Below are 27,200 nucleotides of genomic sequence, written 5' to 3'. Positions count from 1 at the left end.
ATTTAAATCAATCTACTGTGTTGAGTAACATAGAAGAGATTGGAAGGACAACATTGGGGAAAGGTTGACAAGAACTCCTTGGCTCGGGTTATGCAAGCATGTTTTGCCGACAGAACAAGTGGAGTGTGCATGCAATGTGTTTTGTTGACAGTTTGTGGACAAAACTCAGCACTTTTGCTGGCAGCATTCTGCCTCACAGCCATAAGGCATAATGCTGCTGTGGACAGATTCTGTTGACCAAATAAGCTGTGTGGACACTCTGGGGGGCTGTCTCTCGACAGAGAGGGAATCCACAACAGCCCTGTCTGCTGTGCTTCCGGGTGCCTGTTTGTCGAGAGAGCAGCTAAGCAGTCCAGCTGCTCCGTTGACAGAGTGAAGTGCTCTTCCAATCTGCTTTTAGTGTGTGGCCACGGGAAATCTCTTCCAACAGTGACTTCTGTTGACAGGGCACTGTAGTGTAACCATAGCCCTTGCTTTTGATGCTTGCCCCTTTGTCATCTCCCTAACCTTTCTCATTCACAGTATTGACTGTCTTCATATTCCTCATCACAAAGAAGCAACATTTACCAGAAAGCAGCTTATATTCAGTTGACCCCAAAGCTTTTCTACAAAGGAGATACGTAATTTCTAGGGCTAAAAATAAAAAGGGAACATAAAAATGATTTGAATACGAAAAAGACTAACTTTTTTTTTTCTTAAAGGGGACAATACACCTATTCCGCAAATCACAAAGAACAATAACTAGCAAGTTAACACAGGAGTTTAGGTTGGTAGCAGCTGATCGAAGGGTAAGTTAATTTTTAAAATGGATTACAGATGGTTAACTTTCCACAAGTGTTTTTTACCCTGTCCTAGGTACATTTCCAAAAGTGTAGTTAAGTAGACATTTTAATTTGTGTTTTCGGTTAAACATTAATCTGGGCTCATAGCCTTGTACTCAGTTGTGTGTGTTGCCTTAATCAACCAATTTGAGAAATGGCCAAAATGTATATAAAGCATGGCATGAGAGCAGTTTAAGAAATAATGTAATACACATTGGTTTTTATAGCTGGCTTAAACAGTAATATTCTGTTTTCCAGCACCTGCATTGTTTTCAGTGAGTTTATTGGCAATTTTAATTGCTTCCTAATTTGTGTTGTCCATTGCCATTGATTCTGAGTGCCTCACATTTAATTTTAAATCAAATATATGATGAGCATAAAGCCTTATGGAACTGGTAAAATGTTCTTGATAGTAAAAGGTTCTATACAGCTTCCATTTCTTGAGACAGGACTGATTAAAGACCCCGTCCTAAAAAATTAAAAAAAAAAAGCGGGGGGGTGTAGGAGAGGTGCAGTAAAGGATTGTTTTGCACATGGTCTGTTGATAGGAAAGCCCATCAATAAATTTTTTTGAAAGTCTTGCAAATCTGTCAAATTTACAACCCTAGTGACAAAAGCTGTATACCTGCTGTTTACTTTGCATGATTATGAAGAAAATTCACGTGATGTTTGATATGCCATGAAACTGAATTACACATCTTTGGTGGGTGTGTGAGTAAAACTTAGCAAGGCCGTTTTGACTTGTTCATTTAAAATAATGGCTAAATATTGTGTTTCTTACTCAGACAAAACTTACAATGTAGTAGAGGAAATTTTGGTTCTCTAAAGACTGCTGGATTTGACGCTATTACTTGAGGGGATAAGGGGTTAAGCTTATATACAGAGGATTTAAGCTTAAAGTTTAGGGTTTGTTCTCCCCTCATTATTTGTCACATTACTGTTCAATGAAAATGTGTCTGCCCCACCACCCATGTCCATATCAGCAGTACTCTGTTTACAAGTAAAAATGTTCTTACTGGTCTCATGCCCTGCAAACTCAGCCTTGGATCTGAGAATCAAGTTGGGTTGTTTCTTATGCATCGTCATTAGAAGTAAATGTTCTGCAGGCTAAATTAGGTCCATATTTGCACCCGTGTAGCTCTACCATCTTCAGTTTTGGCTCCAAGTGACACTAGTGCAGTCCATTGGCTACAGTGGAGATGCCCGGGTGAAAAGCACTTCTTAACCAGTGTACATGAAGGAATAGCCTCCAGGTGTCTTAGCTCTGTTGTTTCTCCAGAGTTAATGGATGTAAAGCTATAACATTTTTATCACTAATTCAGCAGATGTCTACTTTACACAAATCTGCATGGATAAAGGTGGCATTTTTACATAATTAATTTTCAAAGTAGAATTGTATTTTAAGGTTTATGTAGCGCAATGATTTTGAAAGTGAGTGGTCAGTCTGCCCATAAAGTTAGCAGTGTGTGCGTGAGGGCATGTAATAGTTGATTTTAAAGTAAACCTTTTTTGGGGAAAATCACTACATATATAATGAAGTGTTGCAGGGTTTTTTTTAATCAAGTCAGGTACATATTGCCTTAAACCAAAGGGTTACTCATTTAATTACTTTTATTAACAGTCCTGGAAGATCTTGCTGTTTGGCGCAATTAATTTAATATGCACTGGTTTCCTGCTTATGTGGTGCAGCTCTACTAACAGCATAGGTATGTTGTATTCTTGCATCTAAAATAATTGTTGTTTATTGTTGAGTTTTAATTTATAGCCGTGCCAGCATAATAAACAAACAGGGCTCTGAGTATATTGAAATTAGATGACCGTGCAACTGGCCTCATAATTTACCCCATTTTAAGAGCCTGCGTAGTCAGTTTGAAACTTTCAGAAACTGCACACAGTCAGTGAATTCTTCAAGGTTCTCACTGTTTCCACAAGAGCTTTGGATCTGCTTTCTTTGCTAGTCCTTTCAGTGCTTCCTTTGTGCAGAGTTTAGAATCTTCATGCTAGTCCTTCAAAATTTTACTCATGTCTGTAATCTGATTTCAGTGGAGACCCTCTCTTCCAACTCTGATGTAGGGACAGTGGGTTTCTCCTGTTTCCTGGTCCTGTGTCAGTATATGGCCTGATTTTTGCATACAATTCAGAAGATGTTGCCATGTGTCTGCAATGCAGCTACAGAACCTATATTTTTACTATGTGATACAGTTCTAATCTTATTTCAGTTTGAAAAAATGATTATCAGAATATTGCTTTATTTCCTATCTTAATTGAGCCAGTTCACCCATCCCTTGTTGTAATATATACACATAAGCAGGTGCTGTTACTACGGGGATGGAAACCTTAATGATGAATTTATTGATTTTTCTGGGTTTAAATTCTAGTCTTATTGGATACTTATCCATGACAAAATACTTAAATATTTTATTTGGTTTCATAGAACTAATCTTGTGTTAATTTATTATTAAATGAAATATTTGAGTAGCTAGAACATATTGTGGCAGGGTCAGGCCAGAGGGCTCCAGCAGAGTGGCCAGGTAGCACAAAAAGGGGAAAAAAGACCAGCTAAATACAAGCAGCAGGCCGCAGAGCAATTATAGGCATTCAGGCAGATTACGGCCAGCTAGCTCCACTGCTGGCTTAATGGAGGCCCTTAAAAGCTCTCCACAGTTGGAAGGTGGGGAGGAGAGTGAGTGGATGGGAAGAGAGGTGTAGGGGAGATGGAGAGTGAGGGAGCAAAAGAACAGAAGCCTGAGAGAGAGGCAGACCAACTCCAGCTCAGGAACAGCAGGGGAGGGAGTCCCAGGAGGAATGACTGAGTCCACCTAGGACAGAGACACTTTGCAAAACCTCCAGCCCCCAGGGGAAAGGGGTGAGAGACAGACCCAAGCAGTGGCCTGGATAAGAGGGGCCCTTGTCACAATATGTATTAGAGACAAAAAAAATACAAAAACAGGTTTAAAAGTTACATTTTCATTCTCTGAGATAAATTATCTTTTCAGCGAAGAGTATTTGCACAGATAGAAAATGGTAGCTTGTTGTGTCATAGAGAATTTAAGGGATAACGTTTTTAAAGGCAAACCTACATACAATATTCTTTAATTCTTGTAATGTGAAAACTTAAATATAAAATTTGTTTTCACAGCTTTAACTGCCTACACATACTTGACAATCTTTAATCTTTTCAGGTAAGGTTATGGTTTTTTTTTATCTGATCCTACAAGTTTATCAATAATTTACTAAATTTGAAAGAGGGTAAAACAGCATGAAAAACTATTATGTTCCAACTACAGAGTTACTCGTAATTTTCATAAATATGTGCAAGAACTGATTAGTTGGCATAAAGATGATTTAGATTAAATGTATATAAGATTGTGCATCAAATAGTAAGTGAACTTAGAAGAAAACACTGCTCTGACAAGAACAGTTTAAAAATATCAACTATATTTAGATTTCTTAAAGAGCTGACTGAAGTTGTTACCACAATTGAAAACAAAAACCACATGGCGTGCCAAACTAGTATTCCTTTGATTGGTTGACTCAGGAAAATATTACCACCGCCAATTGTACAAGTGTATTTTGAAAATCGTGTGTGTGTGTGTGTGCGTGTGGTTTTTTAAGCATCACGGTTGGGGAAGTGATTTTTAGATCTACTTCTGTTTTATGGGTCTGTTAGCCAATGGCCAGGTAATGAGTGGTCTGTGAGCCTTATCACACCCGAGTCTTTAACTGCTAGGACCGGCAGCCCCTTCGCAGCGGGCAGCCAAAGTGGCTGACGGGTGCCCCAGAGATCCACCCGGTCTTCAACTGCTAGGACAGGCAGTCCCTTCGCAGCGGACAGCCAGTGTGGCTGACGGGTGCCCCAAACGGTGGTGCAGAGAGCTTATTCCACCCGAGTCTTTAACTGCTAGGACAGACTGTCCCTTCGCAGTGGGCAGCCAGGGAGGCTGACGGGTGCCCCAAGAATCTGCTCCATGGAGGCAGCATGACTCAGCGCTCAGCTTTTACTGCACCTTACCACTGACCGGGCTAATATAGCCAAACCAGCTAAGGTTCTTTGTTTGTGTTCGGCCAAGTTACAGTAACTGGAAGGAGTCGGGCTGAAAGCTTAAATGGTTGCTATTTATTAAAAGCAGAAACAAGAATCTTAATGGTTACAAGGCTATTGCTCTATCTTCGTAACTACTAGTAGGATGATACATGTGACGTGCCAATTAGATTACAAGTGAAAAGTTACCCATTTGAGGACCAGACACCTCAGCCTAAAGAGCTCTTACCATTAAATGTGCACAAAAGTACATTGCAGGCATAATTCTCACCCCTGCGTCCTTTGACTCCTGGCATAGCCAACGTTGTTCACTGAATCCCTCGGGAAGAACAAACGAGGAGGGCGTCCCCTGGGTCCTCGGGAGACAATAACCTTACCCGACCAGCAGGTACAGGAAATTGGAGCTCAGAGTGGTCTGCTGGGCCCTTCTTTATACCCCTTGGTTCATGCACATTCTTCCTTACCTAAAGGTACCGATTGTACTGGTTTGTCTTTGTGACACCAGTTCTTACAAGGCAGTTGCAATTTGATTTACACTTGTAACGTAGAGATAACTAAATCATTAAAACAGGACATTCTTTCGTAGGGGTGCGAGGTTCCTCTTTCGGGACGATTGTGTGGGCGTATCAATTATCAGTACCAGCCAAGGGCAGTTAGAGGCCCTGTGGTCAACAGCTAGCCTGTTAGCCCCCTTGTCTGTATTCTTCAGTCCAGGGTCATGCTGACACAGCACATCTGTGTTTTGAAGCATCAAAATTGTGCTTGAGATAAGTGCATCTGTGCTTTCAGGCATTCTAAGACTGTGCTGTTTCTTTGTGCTTTGTGCTCAGAGACACCTAAAAGGGGCAAGATGGAGTAGAGCAGGGGGATTCTGTCTGGCTACAGGGTCAGATCCTAAGAACACATTGACTTCATCAAGACTGCTAGTGCTTATAAAATTAATCATGTCTAAATCTTAGACTTTTGACTGTTTACTGATTTCTGACTTCTATTCCTGAAGAATGGATAGTAAATCTGCAGTTCCTATTCCTATGAGGTGTAATACAGTTTAGTTCAGTAAAAGAAAACCCGAATCATTTTTAAGAATATTTTGATACATTGGTGATGACCTCAGATTACTAAAAGAGAGGAGTCTGCTGGAAAATGTCTGTGATAGACAGATAATATCTTGCATTATCTTGAAGAAACCTTATAGAAATAATGCACTTTTTTAAATTAAGATTAATATTTTGGGGCTACACTTTATTAAGACTGCAACTGTGGCATTGTATTACTCCTGGGAGAATTCTGTGCCAAAAGAAATAAAATTCTATGCACGATATTTTAGAATTCTACATATTTTATTGGTTAAGCTACCCAATACGGGTTGAAACTCTGTTATCGGTGACATCCCTCTTCCAGCAGAACAATGGATGTTGCTGGACAAGAGGGCACCTAGACCAGAGAGCTCCCGTTGTGCAGAGCACAGTGGAGCCCTGCTGCTGGCAGGGGGCTCTGCTGGTAGCCTGTTCTGGGGAGCCCCAGGGCAGGGAGCCAGGTTGCGGGGAGCCCCGCTATGAGGATACCAGCCACAGTTAGGGTCCCTGCAAGGAGACCTGTAGCAGGTGTGCGGAAAGCAGGAAAGAGCTGGGCTGTGGCACCTAGCTCCACCTGCAGCCATGGGGAACTGTGCAGGGGAGGAGAAGCCCTGCCAACAGCCCCTGCAGCCTCACAGACTCTTGAGACCCCAGCCAAGGAAACCCCATCAGCCCTGTGGCAGGGAACCAGTGGGGGCACCGATTCCTGCAGCTGTGGGGACCCTGGATGGGGCTGTTACCCCTGGGGCCTTTGAATAACAAAGTGTGTGTAACCCCCAGTCAGAACACCAAATCTGACCCCTCCCTCAGTATCTGTCACCTGTGAATTAATGGAAAGCAGACGGGCTCAAATTAAGGGTGCAAACAACATACAGTTAACTCTGTCATATCTGGCGGCCCTGGGATTATTGGGAGGTTGCCAGATATTCAAATATTCTCGTTACTAGAGAGGTATACCTAACAATTTATAACACAAAAGAAGAATAAGATTACATATTAAGAAACAAACAAAAATGTAGGCTGAGTACACCTTGGTGTACACCTTGGTGTTTTTCTGAACCTCCCCTGGGACCGTCTGATGTTGTACAACCAAGATGTTCTCTTTGGGGGGCTTCCAGCTACTTGCCCCAGCTGTTCTCTTTGGGGACTTACTATCTGCTTGTCAGGATGTTCTCTTTGGGGACTCTCCAACTACTTGTCAACTTTCTGATTTCTTTCTCCTGGCCTGACTTCAGACCTTCCCGCAGTTGTATGATAGCGTTCCAAGATGGAGCGTATGGTCATTCTGCCTTGCGAGTGAGGCCCGGCCACCAGGTGCTCGTGCTCCCACATGCCCCTTTGGCCGTGGCCAAGCGAGCAGGACCTATACCTCCACACCACTACCGCTATCAGCAGCTAACAACGGCTGAGTATCCGCATGGAGGGCGAGAGAGTTGACCTGAGTCCCTATTGAGGTTATCCTGCGTATAAGTTGACACCCCAGAGAAACGACAAGTAATAATGCTATGAGTATTATGCAAATAGACCAAAATAATTGTTTTAACCCTCCCAATCCAAATATGGATGGGATACCACCAAACCATTTGTCCCACCAAGATGCCGCCTCTCTGGCCTGTTGACCGATTTGTTCTATATCCTGGATTATATCACTTACATTTTGCTTGATTGACTTAATTTCAAAACAACATTGTCCATTAAATTGTGGATACTTGTTACCTAGCCATTCACAAAACCCATTTTCTTTAGCAAGTAAATAACCTAATGCCAAGCGATTTTGCATAACATAGGTACGAATTTCTTCCATTTTATCATTTGTTAACCCTAATGCTTCTGCAGTTCTATTCCCTGAATGTTCTATACTTACGCCTAAAGCTAATATTTGCTCTTGCATAACTAGGTTACCTAATGGATTAAAGCTAACATAGCTTGGGCTGTTTTTGGTACCCAAGTTTTAAAAGCAACCCAACCATCCGATGTCCAACCTCGCTTTTTCCGGCCTATAAATCGTGATTCGGAATTCTTTCTGGTATAAATGGTGCTACCAGAAATTGCTAGTTTTCCTATAGTACAGCGACCGATAGGGTACTTCAGCAACGTTGAATGAGCCTGACTCCCACAAATCCAAAACCAGGCTGGGGGTAAGCTGTTTTGTTTTATCCACTTATGTGTCAATAAGTGGTCGGGAACTTTGGCCTGTGGCCGTGTATTATTAAACCTGTGCCACCATGGGCATCCGCCCAGCACACCCTGATTTTGCATATTTTTGGCCTTACTTTTGGGTGAGTGACCCAAACACGTCATGGGGTTTATGATGGTAGCATTAAAGTGCTTAGTGGAGTATTTGGTAATACTACACCCCTGTTCAACCATATCCAATTGCCGAAAAACCCCGTTGGCTGCAAAAAAATGCTGGATGCGACTTATCATTATTACACACATCTGCAAGCGATAACCAATGGGTATTATTCTTGCTAACAAAATTATTGGTTACATTTATATTTGAATGATTATATAACTCAAACAGCGAAAGCGTCAAATTACAGTTTTGTTGAAACCCAACAAAAATTGGCTTGTAATCTTCTCGCTGTTCTCCAATCCATCGATATATTGTCTCATGTAAACTCGGAAAGTCCCAACAAAAAGTTCCTTCTGGGGCAGGGGTATCTGTTATAGCCAATGTTATGAGTGTACTTGCTCTGGAATTTCTTTCTTGATAATCGGGGAAATATCCGAGGTTAGTAGAACTGAAATTAGAACTGTTCATAAACACAGGGTCCAACGAAATGGAGCCTCATTAGCAGAGGGTACTTTGTTAGTACAAACTACACATTCAGTGGCATTGGCTAAAACCGCGAATGCAGCTGCCCATAATTCAACAGTATTGGTGGAGTTTCGTGCTGCCGATTTCCATACGGGATTGCTGCTCCCAACATGAATTAGGCTGACCTGTAATAAAACACATTAGGCTCAGATAATTATCCTGGCCATATGGTTAGATTATAGGTTACAAATTATCTTCTGCTAAGCCAATTGTGATGCACCAGCACTTCCCCTTTGTGCTGTAAGCGAGTTACCCAATAAGTATTAGGGTATTGGGCCTGTGTTGTTAGTTGTGCCCAGGTGCGCAGGGTCCCGGAAAAATCCGGGGCGAGGCAGTCCGGTGTAATCCATTTTAACGCAGTTATTAAAGGAGCTTCTATAATTCCTACGTGCCCCTTTGACCAGAATTGCAAGTGTGCAAGTCCCAACAACAGCTTCCCTAACGGCCCATAGTTTCGTTCTGATCCATTTATGCTCCATTGCTCCAAATGTATTATCTTGCCCCTTTGAGTTATCCTGGTTAAAAAATGGTCTGCGGTCCATGCCAGCGATATAGTTATGGGAATCTCCTGTTCCACCCTGGATAGAGTTAACGGCTGGTTACTAACTTCAATAAGTTTCGTCAACGCCTCTGAATCCTCTGTGGTCCAACAAAATGGGTGTTTCTTAGTGACTTTTTTCTGCAATAGCCTAATTGCCCAATTAATTTCTAGGGGGAGAAACTGTCGAATGTAGTTTAATTCTCCTAAGATTTGTTGTACTTGTTGTTTATTCTCAGGATGCTTATTTTCCCACTCCTTTAATCGTCTGTCTTTTCCTTCCCTTGGCCTAATGCCATCAGAGTCTATTTGCAGGCCCAGGAAAGAGAACTCTGTTTGCACGACCTTGGACGACTTATCTTCACTGACCTGCCATCCATCCAGTTTTAACTGTTGATATACCTTATTTAGAAGCCTTTGTGTGGTTTCCCTCTCCTCTCCGGCAACTAAAATGTCATCTACATAATTTAACACAACCGTTCCCGGTTCCTCCTTTATCTTACTTAAAGTCTCCGTCAACTTTAAACTGCACGCTGCTGGGGAGTTAACATAGCCTTGAGGGCAAACTTTCCATTTATATATTTTCCCTAACACTGAAAAGTTTAAGATGCCCTGATCATCCCTTAGGGGGACTTGAAAAAACATGTCCTTAAGATCAATACTCGTGCCATATCTCAGTTTCTTAGACTGTAACATCTTCCAGAGTTCCGGTAAGGTGTATGGTGTTGTAAATTGTACCCTTTCTACTAGTGTATTAGCCTGTCTATAATCCACCACCAGCCGGTACCCATCTCCACTCGGCTTTCTTATTCCCCACCCGGGAGACAGAAACCTTGACTCTGGTACTAACTCTATTTTTTGTTCTGACAGCAATTTCTTTAATAAATTTCTTATATGCCCTTTCCCTTCCTCTGGGGTAGGAATTGGTTTGAACTTCCATGGACTCCTGTTAACTACTTTTGGACTATGCACTGAAGCACTTTCTAATTTTACCTGTAAGGCCTGCCATATTAATGTCTTCAGGCCCAGTCGTCGAATCTCATTTACCCCTAGTAAATTTTCATGCCCTATAATAGCTTTAATCTTATAAAATTTATTACCCCTTTTAACCTTAACCATAGCCATTTCTGCGGCTTTTACTTCGTGCAATCCCTGGACCCATAATTTTTTCCCTAATTTAGTGTGTGGGACAGATGGCTTAATTACTGAAACCTGTGCACCCGTGTTTAACAAAAATCTGATTACTTCCCCTTCTATATGTATTTTAGTGTAGGGCCTTGTGTATCGATTAAGCTCGGTTACTTCAGATAACGGCCCTGTCTGAAGCAACCCCTAATTGTTTTTTGCCTTGTCGTCCGCCCCATTCTTCCCCTTCTCACTGTCTCCGTAAGGGACAAAACCCTTCGATTTTGCCGAGGTGAATTGCTCCTCCGGACTCAATTTTCTCAGTTCACTTCTTGTAAGATTGCTGTTATTCAGCAAGAACCCAAATACTGCCCTTTCAAGGGGGGAAAACTTTCGCTCTCCCTCTCCTTGCTTTCGGTTCTGCCTGCTCTCGCTTGCTGCTAGGACTTTCGTTTCCCCTACGCTTGTTGGAAACTTGAGTTTGCCTGTGACCGTAAACAAAGTACCCAAAGGACGTCCAACTACTGTCTGCAGCCACATGAGATCTCCTGCTGTAACCCCTCCTGCCTCACCAGCCCCTTCAACAGCTACTGCACTAACGGGTACTTGAGACGGGTCTGCCAAAAACAAACAAGGACGGGGATTGTTAGCCTGAGCTGCTGTTAGTCCTAAGGGGTGTTGGCGAGCTTGCCACATGATAAATGACATGCCAGCAATGGTATTTATCAGCTCCTCCTCAGTCCTAATTGATCCCAATGGTATGTTAAACATTTGTAACGTTGCCTTCTGTCATCAAGGAGACGACAGCTGGGACAGTAACGGGCCATTGGGTGTTCTCCTCTATCTCCTGGCTATTCGCAGCACCCCCTGACCATGAGGAGTTTCGCACTAAATATCTAGCCTCTTCTTTATCTACTAGATCTGATCCAAACTATAATACTAACCGACCTAACCACTGAGGCAACGGTTCACCGGGTTTTCTGCTAGTGCTGTCTAACAACTCTTTCCGTTCCCCCAGGGTACGGGTCCGTAACACAATCTTAGTAGTTGTTCCCCCGGTTTGATTATGCTCTGTTCGTGTGACTGCTATAGGAAATGCTTGTACTACTCCCATCCCTTCATCGATAGTCTGCTCACGTTCCCCTTTTCCTACGCTACTCGGTCCTTCCCCCTTTTCCTTCAGCTGCCTGAAATCTGGATACAACGTCGGGGCTGAGGGGACCGCTGACTCAATCACCTCTGGGGGATACGGGGGGGGTGGCTCTCTCAGAGGAGCTGACTCCCTGAGCTGGGTGCCCCCCTTCTCTGCTTCCCCTAGTTCTCCTGGTTTTTTCTCCAGAGCAGATGTCTTTTCCTGTCCCCTGACCAACGACCTAGCCAATCCTTCTAACGTGTCTAGGGTGCATAACAACTTAACAAATTTCTCTGCCACGATTTTTAACAATCGCCTTGGGTCATGATCATCTGCTTTTACTTTATGAGCTATTCGCGCTTCCCAGCATTCCTCAGCTGTCTCTACCAGCAACCTATGTGCTTGTCCCCCGTCTTCCAAGGCATATTTCGGAAACCACGGGTTCTTTTCTTTTGTAGCTCTCTCTACACATCCTAAAAACACTTTATAAGCATGCATCTGATTCTGCTTGGGATCCAGCGGTTTCTGTATCCCTTCCAACTGCAACTGCTTCTTTTCCTCCCTGGGATAAAACCTTGACCCTGGGTGTTTTCTTAGGACACAAGCCAGTCCCTCAACTGACACTCTCATAGTATACTTTCTGTCATCCCCCTTATCAAACAGACATACATCAAGTCCCTCTTGTCCGCCCTGCTCGGTTTCCAATTTATGGAACTGAGCATGATAAATAACTCCTCAGGCTTTGACTCCCTCCCTGTTGACTCCCACGGGCATCCACGTCCCAAGGGATAAGACCCTTGACCTCCTGTCCTTGACGCCATGACGATGTGCCGACCTACTCTGGGTCCCGTGGGTGCGCGTGGGGTGTGATACAGCGGGGGGAGTCGGGTGGCCCGTGACCGACCACCCCACCTTTATAGCAGCCTGATATAGTGTAGCAGCAATATGTGATTCAGTGTATCCACTTTAAAACCTAGGTTTCCACAGTATTATGAGTACCAGGAACAATAACACTCCGATTGTGAACACCACAATGCCCTGTGGCTGTTCTAAGTCCCAATAATTCTCTATACAGACCCAGCTAGTCCAGCTAGTGGTATTTACTGATAGTGATTTATTCATTTATTCGTAACTACAATTACTTAACACTTGTTATATAGTTATTTATTTGGCATAGGCTAAATACTAGGTTACATATAGCTGTATATAATGATATGTGACTTACCAATAACATCCAATGCTCCCACATCTCACCAACAACTATGTTACAGCGGCCCTTCAAGTCAGAGATACGGCTTGGTTGGGACCTTTCGTGGTGTTGACGTCCGGGTGATCAGGCCGGGGTCTGCTGTCTGGACTGGAAGTTGCTAGCCTCCGCCTTGTGTCCAGGAGCCTACACCCTTATTCCTGCTAAATCACCTTTTATACTGTTTCTTACTTGGGGGTTTGATACCTGGCCAATTAAAGCGTTTGTTACCTAATTTGGGCTTTCTATCCTCCCGGCCTGTCAGAACATGTTACAAGATTTCCTCTGTCCTTGGTGTTTTTCTGAACCTCCCCTGGGACCGTCTGATGTTGTACAACCAAGATGTTCTCTTTGGGGGGCTTCCAGCTACTAGCCCCAGCTGTTCTCTTTGGGGACTTACTATCTGCTTGTCAGGATGTTCTCTTTGGGGACTCTCCAACTACTTGTCAACTTTCTGATTTCTTTCTCCTGGCCTGACTTCAGACCTTCCCACCCTTGTATGATAGCGTTCCAAGATGGAGTGTATGGTCATTCTGCCTTGCGAGTGAGGCCCGGCCACCAGGTGCTCGTGCTCCCACAGGTGTGAGAGCTATGTTCAATATTTTAGGTGCAAAAGTAACTCCCTCACTATTTCAGTTTGTGACCTCCATGGTAGCGTATAACAAACTATAATTTTACCTCAAAAGTGAATTCAGGTGTTCTCAATATTGGCAGTATTGCAAGGAATGAAACCAGGCTGAAATACTGTGGACAAAGGGTAATGCTAAACATCAAAATATTACGTTGTGAGGCTGTGTGTAAATGTGTATCAGGTAAGTTCTGTGTCCAGTGATGATTGGGAAGAAAGGAGTATGAAGTGTGTAGTGTAAATTCATAGATGACACTAATTTGAGGTGTGTTGCAAGAAGCACTACAAACAAAAATAATCCAAAGGCAGCTGCAGAGGAGAAAGTGGCAGGAAAGAGAATTCATTGTGGAAAAATTTAAATGTGCTATATCGGAAAAAATAATCTTAATCACACGTACTCAGGAGGAGGTAAAATCTTGGGAAAAATACTGACCCTGACCTGAGGATGATAGTGGATAGTCTATTAGGTGTGAACTTTGAGTGATCAACTGCAGCCAAAAAAAAACAAAAAAAAAACACCACCCCTGTTTGATTTGGAGGTGTATGCTTAGGGGCATCACGGTATGGAACAGGGAGGTAATAATTCCTCTTGCATTGCTCTGAGACCTATGCCTAATGTGTTAAATTCAAATCTAGGTACTTCAGTAGTAGGAAGATATAAATCAATTAAAAGGAATTGGAAGAGAAATACCACTTAGTAACGGGAGGTTTAGTGTATTGTCTTCTTAAACAGTTTATTTAGCTAACTGTAGTGGGGACGGGGTCACTGTCTACAAATACCTAAAAGATGTGAACACTAGAGAGGTAGAAGAATTATTTGGGTTGGCTCAAAGAGTTAAAACTAGTAATAATGGAAACCTTGGTCCATTACCGAGAGAGAACCTTTCCAGTGGTCAGATTTCTTTTTAAAACAGCATTCAAAGAAAAGTGGTAAAAACTGTTACGTATATCATGTTAATATAGTGCTTTAGATAGTGATCAATAAGACTGTCAAATGAGGGGGGTAATTTATCATGCATTGTGATAAAAAGTAAATATTTATTGTGAACAGTACAAGTATCTTAACGAAAAAGGAAAAAAGTATAGTAAAACCAATGCTTTGGTACAATTTTTTTTTGAATGGTGTTTGCTGATCATTCCTGTATTGTAAAAGGGAGGATTGGGCCGTAACCAAATCCCAAATGCAAAATGTCAGAACGCTGGAGAAGTTTGGCTCCAGTTCTGAAATTTACAATCTGGATCCACCTCTAATGTGTGATACAATATGTGACCAAATGGAAAAATCTGTATTATGGTATAAGGAGGCTTTATTCATTAATGAATTTAATCTAAATAAATGTGCAAACATTTTTAAAAATATGAAGAGAAAGTAGTATGTTTTTTGTATAATGCAGCTCTCGTATGTAGAGTGATTTCTAGAGTGTCTGAAATATTAGTTCCTGAACCTTAGAGTAGTTTAGTTGTCTTACTCTCAGTAACAGGATTGGTTTCTTCAGCATTCTGGAACTGGTTAGACTGTGCCGCCTCACTATTTATAGAGTGGTAACAGTGTGCTAAGGTTCTTCATTCAGAAACTTTTTAAGTTAATGTTCAGTTGATCTAACTTCCAGTTCTCAAACCAAGCACTTTTGGAAACTGAACACTTGTTCAGATGTTTAGCAGTGAATAATGGATGCCATGAGAGTCAGTGGACGTGGCTGGCCGAGTAAATGAATCTGAAATGGACTGTTTCTCTGTTAGTAATAGTAACTGCTGCCCATCATATAGTCAGATTAGATTAGAGTGGTCTGTTGCCAGAAATTTTTGTTGGAAGCTATCTTCTGACGAAACTTGTGTTGTCAGATCGTGGCCAGACAGCAAAGCAGATCACTCTGTTGATCTGCTCTGTTGACAGAGCGGCCAGACTGCTTGGTCGTGCTCTGGAAAGAATGGACACCCAGAACACTTCAGACAGGGTCACGTGGTCGGCAGTCCCTTCTGGGAGCCCTGGCAAGATGTGCCCTTAAAGGACCTCCCCCCAGATGCCCATTCCCTGCCCATGGTGGGGCATGCCTACCTCCATGAGTGACAGCACAGCTGCTAGTGCAGGGTTTCAAAGCCTGCTGAGAGATGCAGTGCTTTCTAGCTAGCCATGGTGAGAGAGCTGCCCCTGGGCTTGGACTGGCCTCAGCCAGAGGGACTTCAGCACCTGCTGCGCCTCCTCACGGCCATCTTCCCCTTCCTCTGGAAGGGCGAGGGAGACACTAGGTTTGAGGAACTTACTGCTGCCGCACAGTCCCACCTAGTGCTCTAGAGGCCTCTTCTGTCAACAGAAGGCCCCGCCAAAATATCCAGACTGGCTTTCTGTCACCAGATCTCTGTCAACAGGGACATTAGGCCTTGTGAGGAGCGGGATAAGACTGCCAACAAAAGTGCTCCATTCTATTTACTGTCAACAGAATGCCTTTGGAGTCTGGATGCTCCACAGGTTTTGACGACAAAACCCTCTAGTGTACACGCAGCATTAGTGTTAGACTCAAGGGGATAGGTAATATCTGTGCTGGAGTCAAGAGGTGGGGGATAGGCTATGAGATTATGCCACTACCCCTAGCTTTACAGACTAGATATTTTACATGATTTCACCCTATTTAAAAGCAGGAAACTTCATTCAAAAGGAATGCAAGTAAAGCAAATGGATTAAAGGAGAAATTTTCTCAGTGCTGCAAAAGAACAGTGGAAAACCTTTGCTTATCAATTCCTATTTGAAGGTTTCTCTGCCCTCCAGTTCCCTTTCAACAGAAGTTTTAGGGCTCAAGAGAATAAACTTTAGCTTCTTTTTCTTTTAGGAACTTCACTGAAAAAATACATTGCATTTGGAGTCACGATAAACTCGTAGTCTGAATGATGTGGGGTGTTTGGGAAGTTTGATGGTGCTCCTTTTAAGCACAGAACCTCATGACACAATGATCAAAGGGTGTAATCTCTGATACAAGAGGTAGTATTGAGTACAGTTCTATAACTCATTAGCTGTCCTCATAAAACATACAGCAGAGGCCTGGTCCACACTCCAAATACAGACAAACTTGCACTGTATTGTAGGACAGGAATCAGCAACCTTTCCGAGGCAGAGTGCTAACATTTGACCTTTTAACCTCTATGTACAAGCTGAGTGCAAGTGATACTTTTAAAGTCACTAATAGTCCGGCTTACAAGAGTGTCATTAATAAATTAAGATGCAGAGCTTTACCGTTTAGGTGGTGGTTGGCAGCATTAGCTGTTTTGTTTTGTTAATCCACAGGTGGCATGCCTTTGAGCAAACTCCTGGCTGCCTGGGGAAGGACAGGCAGGGCTCAGCTCCTGCCTTGCAGGCTGATGAAAATTGGCTCGCATGCGGTTCTTGGCACCAGTGCCGGAGATTGCTGACCCCTGTTCTAGGAAATCTTTGTAAGCCTAAAAATTGCAGGATTGCATCCAAAGTGTAACCCAAGTATTACAGAAACATTCAAATTGAGGGTGGGTTCTAAAAGCTAAGATATATATTCAATCTACACAATAGTTTGCAATAAAGTAATTGATTTTCCTAATAGCAGCCTTCTTTTCTATTTTAGTTTGATAACATGCCTAATAAGTTACTGGGTAATGATGAAGAAGCCTAGTCCAGCCTATTCATTTGGGTAAGTTCTGATAATTAAGACCTTACTTAGCTTTCAGTATTGCAGAAATTGTGGGTTCCACTGTATTCAACTTCCTCTGCAATTTTGACAGCCCCAGTGTGTGGGGCTGAACGTGGGAGCCCCAGCTGCCCCAGAGCTGAGAGTGGAAGCCTCAGTGCCTGCTTTCAGCCCCAGATTCCTGCTCAGACCCCCATGGTGGCTGTCAGCAGCAGGAGCTCCCTCTCTGCCCACCAAGCAGCTGCCAGTTGCAAAAGATTTACTACAGCTAAAGTCCATTGTTATTTTCCTCAATTCTCCATGGCTTGTCTGCAACTCAGCACTAATTTTTTGATAACCCTACAATTCAAGTAGGGCCTTACTAATAGTAAAGTATTAATTATTTAATGTGCCATGAAAAATACATGCAAGTATATTAGCTGTGTGTCTAGAAAGTTTCCACTGTATTTGCATGTACATGCTAAAAGTCTTCATAAACAATGAGAATATTTACTCCATCCCCATTGGCTTATTGTGCTGCATTTGGTCTATAATGTATAGTTTGCCCATTGTTTTGGTTCGTAGGCACACTGTATGTAGAAAAACATTTATAGTACCTCATAAATCAAGGAGACATAAATACTGAAAATCTAAAAAATGTCCTAGGACAGGGATGGAGACAGAGATAAATTGCTTCATTTTATGGTGGGGATTATCACGATAATTTCCTGTAGCTCTCCGATCAGTTAACTATCCATAGTAAATTATATGGATCTTGGCCTCAAGGTGTGCTGGGGAGTGCACAACAGAATTGCAGGGCCCCATCCCTGCACTGGCAGGCCTGCCTAAGGAAACTTGGAAATAATTACTTCCTAAAACTTTGGATTCATTTTAAACTGTACAACTTGAACAAACTCAAAATAGAAGCCAAAAGTGGTCTTGCTTGTTCCTCCACAGGCGAAACTGAAAAGCCTATTAATATACTGTCTTGTCGTCTTATCTTATTTCTCAAATTCTAGATTTGAAAGATTTGAAGTACTAGCAGTATTTGCTTCCACAGTTCTGGCACAACTTGGAGCTCTTTTTATACTAAAAGAAAGGTAAGAAGGTGAACTGTTTCCATTATGCTTTACATCTGACGCTCTAACATAAGAGGGCATTCCACTCCAAGTTAAATAAAGCTCATATATTTTTAAACTATTGTAAAAGAAAGGTAATTATTAGAAAAAGTTAGATTTCTTAAAGACAGTATCATCTCACAGCAAGAGGTAATGTTATATTAGCATATGTTGCTGATTTGGACTATTTACTGTGTATGTGGACTACAACAAAATTATAAAAGTAATTAAAGTTAAAACTTAAATGAGCCTACGAATTGCATATTCCAGGTACTCTGTTTTGGACCTCATAAGCAATCTTATCACGTTGTTTGGTCACAGAGATTATCAAGCAATGTTGAAAATACATTATTTTCTGTAATTAGTTAATTTCAGTATTTTCAAGTGTTCATCTGTTAAATAGCATCGTATGTATGATCTAAACCAATTGTATAGTAGAATAGTTAATTTACGGGTTTGTCTGTTTTTTCTTTTAACTCCTATTTTATCAATCCATTCAAATTTGCTCCATATTGATACAAACTATTTTAGGTGCATAGTCTGTTTTTTTGCAGTTTATTTTTGATAAGTTAAGCACACCAGAGAGAAATAGTTTGTTTCAAGTGCTTAGTTTTAAAAATGTTTTTAGAACCCATTAAAATATATGATTTGCTTTATGTAAATTACCTATAGTGTTTCCACAACAAATTTAAAAGAAATTTAAATATCTACAGCTGTATTAACAGCCTAATAGTGCCACTGATTTTGTGAATCATTGGTATCAAGCCATGGATATATCTTTGAAAAAGAGGCAGTGTTAGAACTATATAAGGTTTCCAGATGTAACATTGAATTTACTTACCTTGATGAGTTTACATCCTGAGAGCCTCTTCAGAACTGCTGCATTCCTATTGAATTTGTTGGAATTGGTGGCAGCTGAGCGCCTCACAAAAGCACTCCCTCTTTATATAGAGATGGTGTTTCTAATTCAGGTTTAGTTTTGCTTTACTAAAATTTGTTTTAAAATATAATCTTTTTATGCATTCATTTGATGTGGAACAGAGAGCCTTTTAGTGGCCTCTTTAGAAGGATTTACATGTTTAGATTTTTAGAGTATCCTTAATAGCTTGATGCCCAGCATAGCCTTGAGTTTCTCCTGTGATGGCAATTGCACCTCATCTGGGGTAGTATGCTGTACTGCCTTACTTGTGTATTACTGTTTTCTAATGTTTTCTTTGCTACAATTGAAGATTTTTTTTTAACTGCTCATGGATTGAGAAGGAAAACTGATCTATGTCCTCATTAGAACATCCTTTTTGTTTAGAGTTATTTTATCTATCCTCATTTGTCTTTTCTCTAGTGGTAAATTATACCCAGATTCAATCTGCATATCAGTACATCTTAAGACAGTGTTTCCCATTTTTCAATGTAGTTGAAGCATTTAATTTGGCATCCCAATTGTTATGTTTATATCTGGATTTAGCTGCCTGCTGCTGGGGAGGAAAAAAAAATCTTTCCTCTATATAGCTAGTTTTTAAAATATAATTCAGTAAACTCAACTAAAATTAACAATTTGTTTCTTATAGTACAGAACGGTTTCTGGAACAACCTGAGATACACACGTGAGTTTGGATTTTTATATGTGAAAATAAAATTTTGACACTAGTGCAGAGTAAAACTAACTTGGCTTATTTAGTGTTTTCAGTACATTGATATTTCTGTGTTTAAAAACTGTGTTCAAGACCTGTGGTGATTACTTTACAATCTGTAGCATGGAATTAAATATTAGTTTACATGAGCCCGTAAATAGATAGCTGAAGAGCAGTTACATATTTGTTCCTTGTAAGCTAGTGCTTTTATTGTTTTTATATTTTGATTTATTCAAATTTCTTTTTTGAGGTTGTATAGTTGAGAATTAAATTAAGCCTGACCTTAGCCAAAATAATATTTATCAATATTTTAAAATGAGCAAATGCTATCGGTTATTAAGTATTCAACTGGAATTTAAAATGGAGCATGTTCAGAAATGTTTCATTAAAGTGGTCTAACTTTGTAACATCACAGGTGGCTACGGTGAAAAATGAACGTTAATCTATGTTTCCTTTTTTTAGGGGACGATTGTTGGTTGGTACTTTTGTGGCTCTCTTTTTCAACTTGTTTACAATGCTTTCCATTAGGAATAAGCCTTTTGCTTATGTTTCTGAAGGTATGTGGTGAATGAACTGTGACAAGAATCAAGGAAAGGCAATGAATGTTAACTGTTATTTGACAAATATATTTTTGTTAAATAAGAAGCACAGTTGCCATGTGTGTCACTTCTAGTGGTTCCATAAATCTAATTAAAAGGTTTCGAATTAGAGATGGTCTCCTCAGTGGTCATATACTAAGTCCGATAGGATACACAGAGTGTAGTACACCTCCATCAAAATGGTAAATTGATTGTAATTGCACACCTGGCTATTACTTTGACATGTTTAAAATAAATGTAAGAAGCCCTTCTTCACACGACTCCCAGTCAACATGTGGAACTTGTTGCAGGGGATGTTGTGACTGCCAAAAGTATAGCTGGGTTCAAAACAATAGATAGTTAAGCTGTTAGCCAAGATGATTGGGGTGCAACCTCATGCTGAAGGTCAGGGGTGTGCAAAGCGGGGGGACAGGCCCCTTCGAGGAAGCATGAAATTTCATAAGGGGAAGCGCAGCACGATCAGCTGCTGCGGCTCAGGCTCGTCCATCTCGTTAAAAATATTGAAATATGTTACTGTTTTTATGGATGTGTATTCACATTTACACACTGAGAAAGCTTTTACTTTCTACATACAGTAAACCCTCGCTTTACGCAGACTCGACTTATGCATTTTTACATTAACATGAGTCAAGTCCGGGAGGATGCCACTTTCTTGTACACCACCTTGCTGCTTACCCCACCCCCCACGCGCACTGCTGGCCGGCTCAGGGGCTTCTTCATAGGCAGCTGCTCTCTTGCAGCTGCCCAGCACTGTGACTCCGGATGGGGAGAGGAGCAGGATTGGCTGGAGCTGCGCGGGACCAAGACACGCTGTGGCTGGAGTTGACAGGTCCAGACTCAGTGCTGGAGCCCTGGGTACCACCCAAGCAGTCCCAGGGCCAAGTCACAGTGTGGCTGGAGGTGGCAGGGGTGCCAGGGCTGCTCTGCATGGCCAGCGGCTAGAGCAGGAGGTGTCCCCGCCCCACGCCTAACCCAGCCCCTGCCCACCCACAGGGGGAGCCAGAGCTGCTGGCTGGAGCAGAGGCTCCAGCTGCCCGCTTCCCCCAGCCAGGGGAATTCTGGGGATCTCCCCAACCCCCTTCCCAATTTATGCAAAACTGGATTTGCATGGAGGTTATCCAGGATACAACCTCCGTGTAAATCGAGGGTTTATTATACTTATTTTCTTACACATGGTGAAAGGTGGCTGTGTTTTGGTTTTTGTTTTGTTTTGTTTTGTTTTTTTCATATGACCATAACTGAAATTTCCATCGGTTTGGATTGCATTAGACAGGTTGAGGGGAGGGAGGGCTGCTAATAGCAGGGATGAAAAGCGAGGCCCAGTGTAAAAAGTTTGCTCACCCCTGCTCTAGGTGTCCCTGAACTTCTGATCAGAATCTGGGACTGGAGTACAGGGGCTGGATCACTAGATAACATCATTTTTTTTCCTCTGAGGCATCTAATCTGGCACTGGCCAATGTCAGAAAAAAGGATACTGGGCAGGATTGAACATTGATCTCTCCCAGTATGGCCATTCTTACATTAAAATACAGATTAGGTTCTTCTTCTGTTTTTGCTCCTTCATTCAGTCAGTACAATTTCAATGTGGGTAATCTTACAATGAGGCAGACAAATATTTAAAGTTTTTTTTTCCTTGTGGCTTTTAAAATCTGCCTTCTTCATGCAGCTTAGTCATTGGAGTTTTTACTCTTTGTACAAGTGGAGTCAGGATCATTTCACTAATTGAGCATTATGGAAATTAAGTGAAATCATAACTTTTAAAAAGGCTGTTGCATCACAAAATGTGCTTGTTTTGGTTAGTATGCTTTTAGTTACTTACAGTACTTTATATATAATGCACACGTGTAGAAAAACAGAAGTGAATGGTGCTGGGAGCAGGAACTCCTAAATTCTAACTTCCTAATTAAAGCTCAGCCAATCTGTGCCACAGTTGCCACATCTGTAAAATGTGGGTAATATAGTTTTGTGAGGATTAATTTTTAGTGCTCCCCAGCATAAATGTAAAGGGTTGTATCAGTGATTATTAGTATTCATTATTTGTCTTGTGTATTCTGAAAAGTAACTTATGTTATCCGAGGCTCATTACATCTGTCTTAGAGGCAGGATGAGACCTACATTTTTCAGGAAAATTTAATTGAGTTCTGTGGACTAGCTAGAAAGTGAGAATTAGCAAAGTTCTACATTACCTTCATGATTTGCGTTTAGCAAGATACCTCACTAGGAACTAGAAATGAAACTGTGTGGTGAAGAACCAGAAAAGTGTGGTGAATTTAAACAATTTTTAAAAAAAAATTATGTGATAGGAAACAGTCACAGTATTTGGTTCTTTAAATCATAGAAGATCAGGGTTGGCAAAGACTTCAGGAGGTCATCTAGTCCAACCCCACTCTTCAAAGCATGATTAACCCCAACTAAATCATTCCAATCAGGGCTTTGTTAAACCTGGCCTTAAAAACCTCTAAGGATGGAGATTCCACCACCTTTCTAGGGAAGCCATTCCAGGACTTCACCACCCTCCTTGTGAATATCCAATATATTCCTAATATCCAATCTAGAGCTCTCCTGGATTCCTTTCCCCACTCCTAGTAGCTTCACAGGGTATCCTGTCAATCAGTTCCTTGAAGGAGTCAGATTCTGCTTTTCTGAAGTCCAGGTCACAAATTCTCTTTCTCTCCTTTTTACCTTTTGTCAGGATCCTGAACTCAGTTATCTAAATGGTCACTGCTGACTAGGTTGCCACCTACTTCGCCTACTAGTTCTTTCCTGTTTGTGAGCAGCACGTCAAGAAGAGCATGAATTGTCATTGGTTCCTCCAGCACTTGCACCACATTGTCCTCAGCACTCTCCAGAAACTTCCTGGGTTGTTTGTGCACTGCTGTATTGATTTCCCAGCAGATGTCAGGGTGATCGAAGTCCCCTGTGAGAACCGAGGTCTGTGATCTGGAAACTTCTGTACATTGTCCAAAGAAAGCTTCGTCTATCTGATTCTTCTCGTCTAGTGGTCTATAGCAGATGCCTTCCGCAACATCACACTTGTTGCTCTTGCCTCTAAATGTATCCCAAAGACACTCAACAGGCTTTTCTCCCATTTCATACGAGAGATCTGAGGAATCATAATGCTGTCTTACACGTAATGCAATTCCTACACTATAACAAAGGCACATGCCCTCTTCACAGAGTCTGTATGAGGATGTAGAGGAAACTGTGGACAAGGAGATGGTGAAACATGCTGATAACAATTTAGCTAGTGAAAATGAAAGAAGATTTTGGAAAAACTTGAGAGACTTAGTCAGATGGCATGGGATAGCAAGGTGGGAGATGATTAACTGGAATTAAGGAGAGGTACTGAAAAACTGACTAAATTGCTCCTGTATAAATGGGCTCTGCTAGGTTTCTGTCTAGAAACAAGGGTAGATATTGCTGTAGAAATTCAATGAAAACATATGCCCAAGGCGCACCAGTGTTTAAACCACACAGACTGCTCAAATATATTTTTTAAAAATACAAGAAAATAATTGAGATGGCATGGAGGTGTGGAGTTGAAGCCCCCAGTGTGACAGCCCAGGGGACAGTGTCACTGCTGTGCCTGGGGGAAGCCCTCCCTCAGGGCCTCGGAGGTACCACAGACCCCGGTGGGCCTGCTGGATGGCAGCCATGCATGGCTGCGCGTAGGCCCTGCCGTGGCGCTCAGCCTCTGCTGCCCACAGCAGCGTGCAGCCACCATAAATATGGGACATGGTGCTTCCTGCGTCCAGGTGGATGAGGAGGCATCTAAAATGCCCCCTCAGGCAGGTGACATTGAAGGCCTGCTGTGAGGGGTCAAGGTTGCCTGTATAGGGCTTCGTGAGCCCTGGCAGTAGGGGATGGGCTGCATCCCCCACCAGGCAGATGGGCATGTTTGTGTCCTCAAGCCTGCAGGAGTGGTTGGTGAAGAGGGTTCCAGCGTGCAGCTTCTGGAACATGCCAGAGTTCCTGAAGATGTGTGTGTTGTGCGCCTTCCCTGACCACCCAACCTATATGCCCATGAACTTGCCCTGGTGGTTGGTCATGGCCTGTAGGGTCACTGAAAAGTTTCCCCTCTCATTGATGTATGTAGCTTTCTAGTGGTGTGGGGTGCAGATGCACATCGATGACCCCCTCTGCTGTTGAGGAAGCCCAGGGCGCCGAATCCCGCAATGATGGCATCCACATCTGCCATGTGATGGCCGTGACCACCTACAGCAAAGCAGGAGTCAGAGGGGTGCCAGGGAGCCTGACAATTTTCCTCTCTCGGTCCTTCCCACTCACCGAGAGCAACCCCCTGCAATCATGCCCACCCCCGGCTGGGCTTTGCAGGGGTGGGACAGAATGAACCCTCTTGTGGAGGGAGCTTACGCTGCCACCACCCCTCCCATTCTCTAGGGATGCCTGTCCTGTCCTTCCATCCCTATTCTGGGCCAGTGGCCTGAGACTGCCGTACCTGCATGAGCAGGGCCTCAATGGCCGACCTCCCCATGCTGAACTGGTTCCCGGATCGGTAGCTGTCCATTGCTGTGAGTTTCCAGAGGGCAATGGTGGTGTGCTCCCAGAGGGGGATGTTGGGCCTCAGGCACATGTTCTGTCGCCACAGGGCAGGGGCAAGCCACTCACCGAGCTCAAAGAATGTGGCCTCCTTCATCTGAAGTTGTGAAGCCATTGCTGGTCTCTCCATCGCTCCAGGATGATGTGGTCCCACCAGTCTGCACTGATGTCCAGACACCAAGTGCTTCAGGGTACGGTGTCAGGTCCACAGGGGCAGCCTCCAGCTACTGGATCTGCTCCGCCACATAGCCGAGCAAGGTCTGCAACGTGGGTTGGGGGTTGAGTTCCTGCAGAAAGTGCTGCATGACTTGCAGCAGGAGCTGAAGACTAGCTGCAGCCTGGCGCCAGCTCCATGGTGAGGAGTGCTTGTGAGGTCCTGGATCAGGGCAGTCAGAGCACGTGGTGACAATGCTTTACTGTCCCTCAGGGGTAGGCAAGCAGGCAGGAAAACCTGAAAAGTGGCTGTTCAGAGGGGTCGCTTTAATCACAAGCCTCAGATGCTCTCAGACAGCCATGTCAGGAAGTGGCTACAGCCTTGGTGTCCTGCCTGGACTTCTTCCGGGTGGCCCTAAATGCGACTTAGCATCCTAACTGTGCGGAGGCTGCATTTTGAAATAACTGAGTGCTGTTTCAAAATACGTTTGTGTGCATAGATGTGTTGTTTTGAAATAAGCTATTTCAAAGTAGTTCTTTTGAAATATCTTGTTTCAAAATAATGCTGCTGCATAGACAGCCCCTTGTATCTCAGAGCCAGGTCCCTGCTCCTGGGACGGGGGCCTGGACAGGGTAAGGGAGAGTTTGAGGTAATAAGTTTGTAGATCACAGTTTAGGATGTAAACTTAGAGTAAGAAGCATTTTGGCCACGATATTTGAGCATTTCTGAATTGACTAGATGCCTTTATGTGAGTCCTTCTGCATATATTGGGTGTTGGCTGTAGCTGAAGACAGTATATAGCCATGATCTGATCCATTATACCAATTCCTTTGTGCCTGTATATAGGCTACGTCTACACGTGAAGCCTACATCGAAATAGCCTATTTCGATGAATAACATCTACACGTCCTCCAGGGCTGGCAACGTCGATGTTCAACTTCAACGTTGCGCAGCACAACATCGAAATAGGCGCTGCGACGGAACGTCTACACTCCAAAGTAGCACACATCAAAATAGGGATGCCAGGCACAGCTGCAGACAGGGTCACAGGGCGGACTAGCGCTTCCGGGGCAACAGCTAGCCGCTTCCTTTAAGGGCCCCTCCCAGACACACTCAGCCTGCACAGCACGCGGTCTGAGGAGCCATAGGCACACAGACCCCGGGCGACACAGGCATCGACCCCCAGCAGCAGCAGCAGCCAGAGGTCCACCCAGCCCTCCCGGCAGGAGCAGGGCTTGCCCTGATCCATGCCATGAGGGAGGCAGCTGAGCACCTCCTTGCTACACCGGAGGAGGAGCTGCCCCCAGGGCAGCAGGGCTCAACCCCCAACCCTGCAGCACCCCGCCCCCACCCCCGCCTCACACGCCGGCGGCTGTGGAGCTACCCCACCAGCACCGACTGGTGGGAGCAGCTGGTGCTTGAGGAGTGGGACGACGACCGCTGGCTCAGGAACTTCAGGATGAGCCGGCAGACATTTATGGAGCTGTGCCAATGGCTCACCCCCGCACTCCGGCACCAGGACACCGCCATGCGGCGTGCCCTCCCTGTGGAGAAACGGGTCGGCATCGCTGTCTGGAAGCTGGCCACTCCAGACAGCTACCAATCCATGGGACAGCAGTTTGGTGTCGGCAAGGCCACCGTCGGGGCTGTCCTCATGGAGGTAAGAGAACCCACGGGGGGAGGGCAGGGCAGGGGAGGGGAGGGGAGGGCTGAGGAGGGGAGGGCGGGGCAGGGGAGGGGAGGGGAGGGCAAGGCAGGGCCACGCACACCCTGCTCACCCGTCATTGGTGCTGTCCCATGTGCTTTCCCTGCAGGTTGTGCGTGCCATCAATGCCATGCTCCTGCACAGGCTCGTGAGGCTGGGGGACCCAGATGCCACCATCGCGGCCTTTGCCACCCTGGGCTTCCCCAATTGCTTCGGGGCTCTGGATGGGACTCACATCCCCATCCGCACCCCACATCACAGTGGAGGACGCGACATCAATCGCAAGGGCTACCATTCTGTGGTCCTCCAGGCCTTGGTGGACAGCCGGGGCCGTTTCCAGGACATTTATGTGGGCTGGCCTGGGCAGCACCCACGACG

General features: G+C 43.6%; 1 protein-coding gene across 3 annotated transcripts in view; it reads left to right on the top strand.

Annotated features, from left to right (window-relative positions):
- Positions 1-27,200, top strand: part of SLC30A6 (solute carrier family 30 member 6) — a 51,555-nt gene that overhangs the window by 6,428 nt on the left and 17,927 nt on the right. The window contains exons 2-8 of one of the 3 annotated variants that reach the window (XM_074990021.1): positions 702-788; positions 2,443-2,527; positions 3,961-4,003; positions 17,017-17,082; positions 18,078-18,158; positions 19,742-19,777; positions 20,267-20,361. In XM_074990021.1, coding sequence (XP_074846122.1) covers positions 702-788; positions 2,443-2,527; positions 3,961-4,003; positions 17,017-17,082; positions 18,078-18,158; positions 19,742-19,777; positions 20,267-20,361 — 493 coding nt within the window. Of the gene's footprint in view, positions 1-701; positions 789-2,442; positions 2,528-3,960; positions 4,004-17,016; positions 17,083-18,077; positions 18,159-19,741; positions 19,778-20,266; positions 20,362-27,200 lie in introns of those variants that run through there. The other 2 variants (XM_074990024.1, XM_074990022.1) reach the window with 2 other exon arrangements.

The sequence above is a fragment of the Carettochelys insculpta genome, chromosome 3 (assembly GCF_033958435.1).
Source record: "Carettochelys insculpta isolate YL-2023 chromosome 3, ASM3395843v1, whole genome shotgun sequence".
Lineage (NCBI taxonomy): Eukaryota > Metazoa > Chordata > Testudines > Carettochelyidae > Carettochelys > Carettochelys insculpta.
The sequence above is the reverse complement of the archived record's forward strand: the minus strand, read 5'-3'. Positions and strand labels throughout refer to the sequence as shown.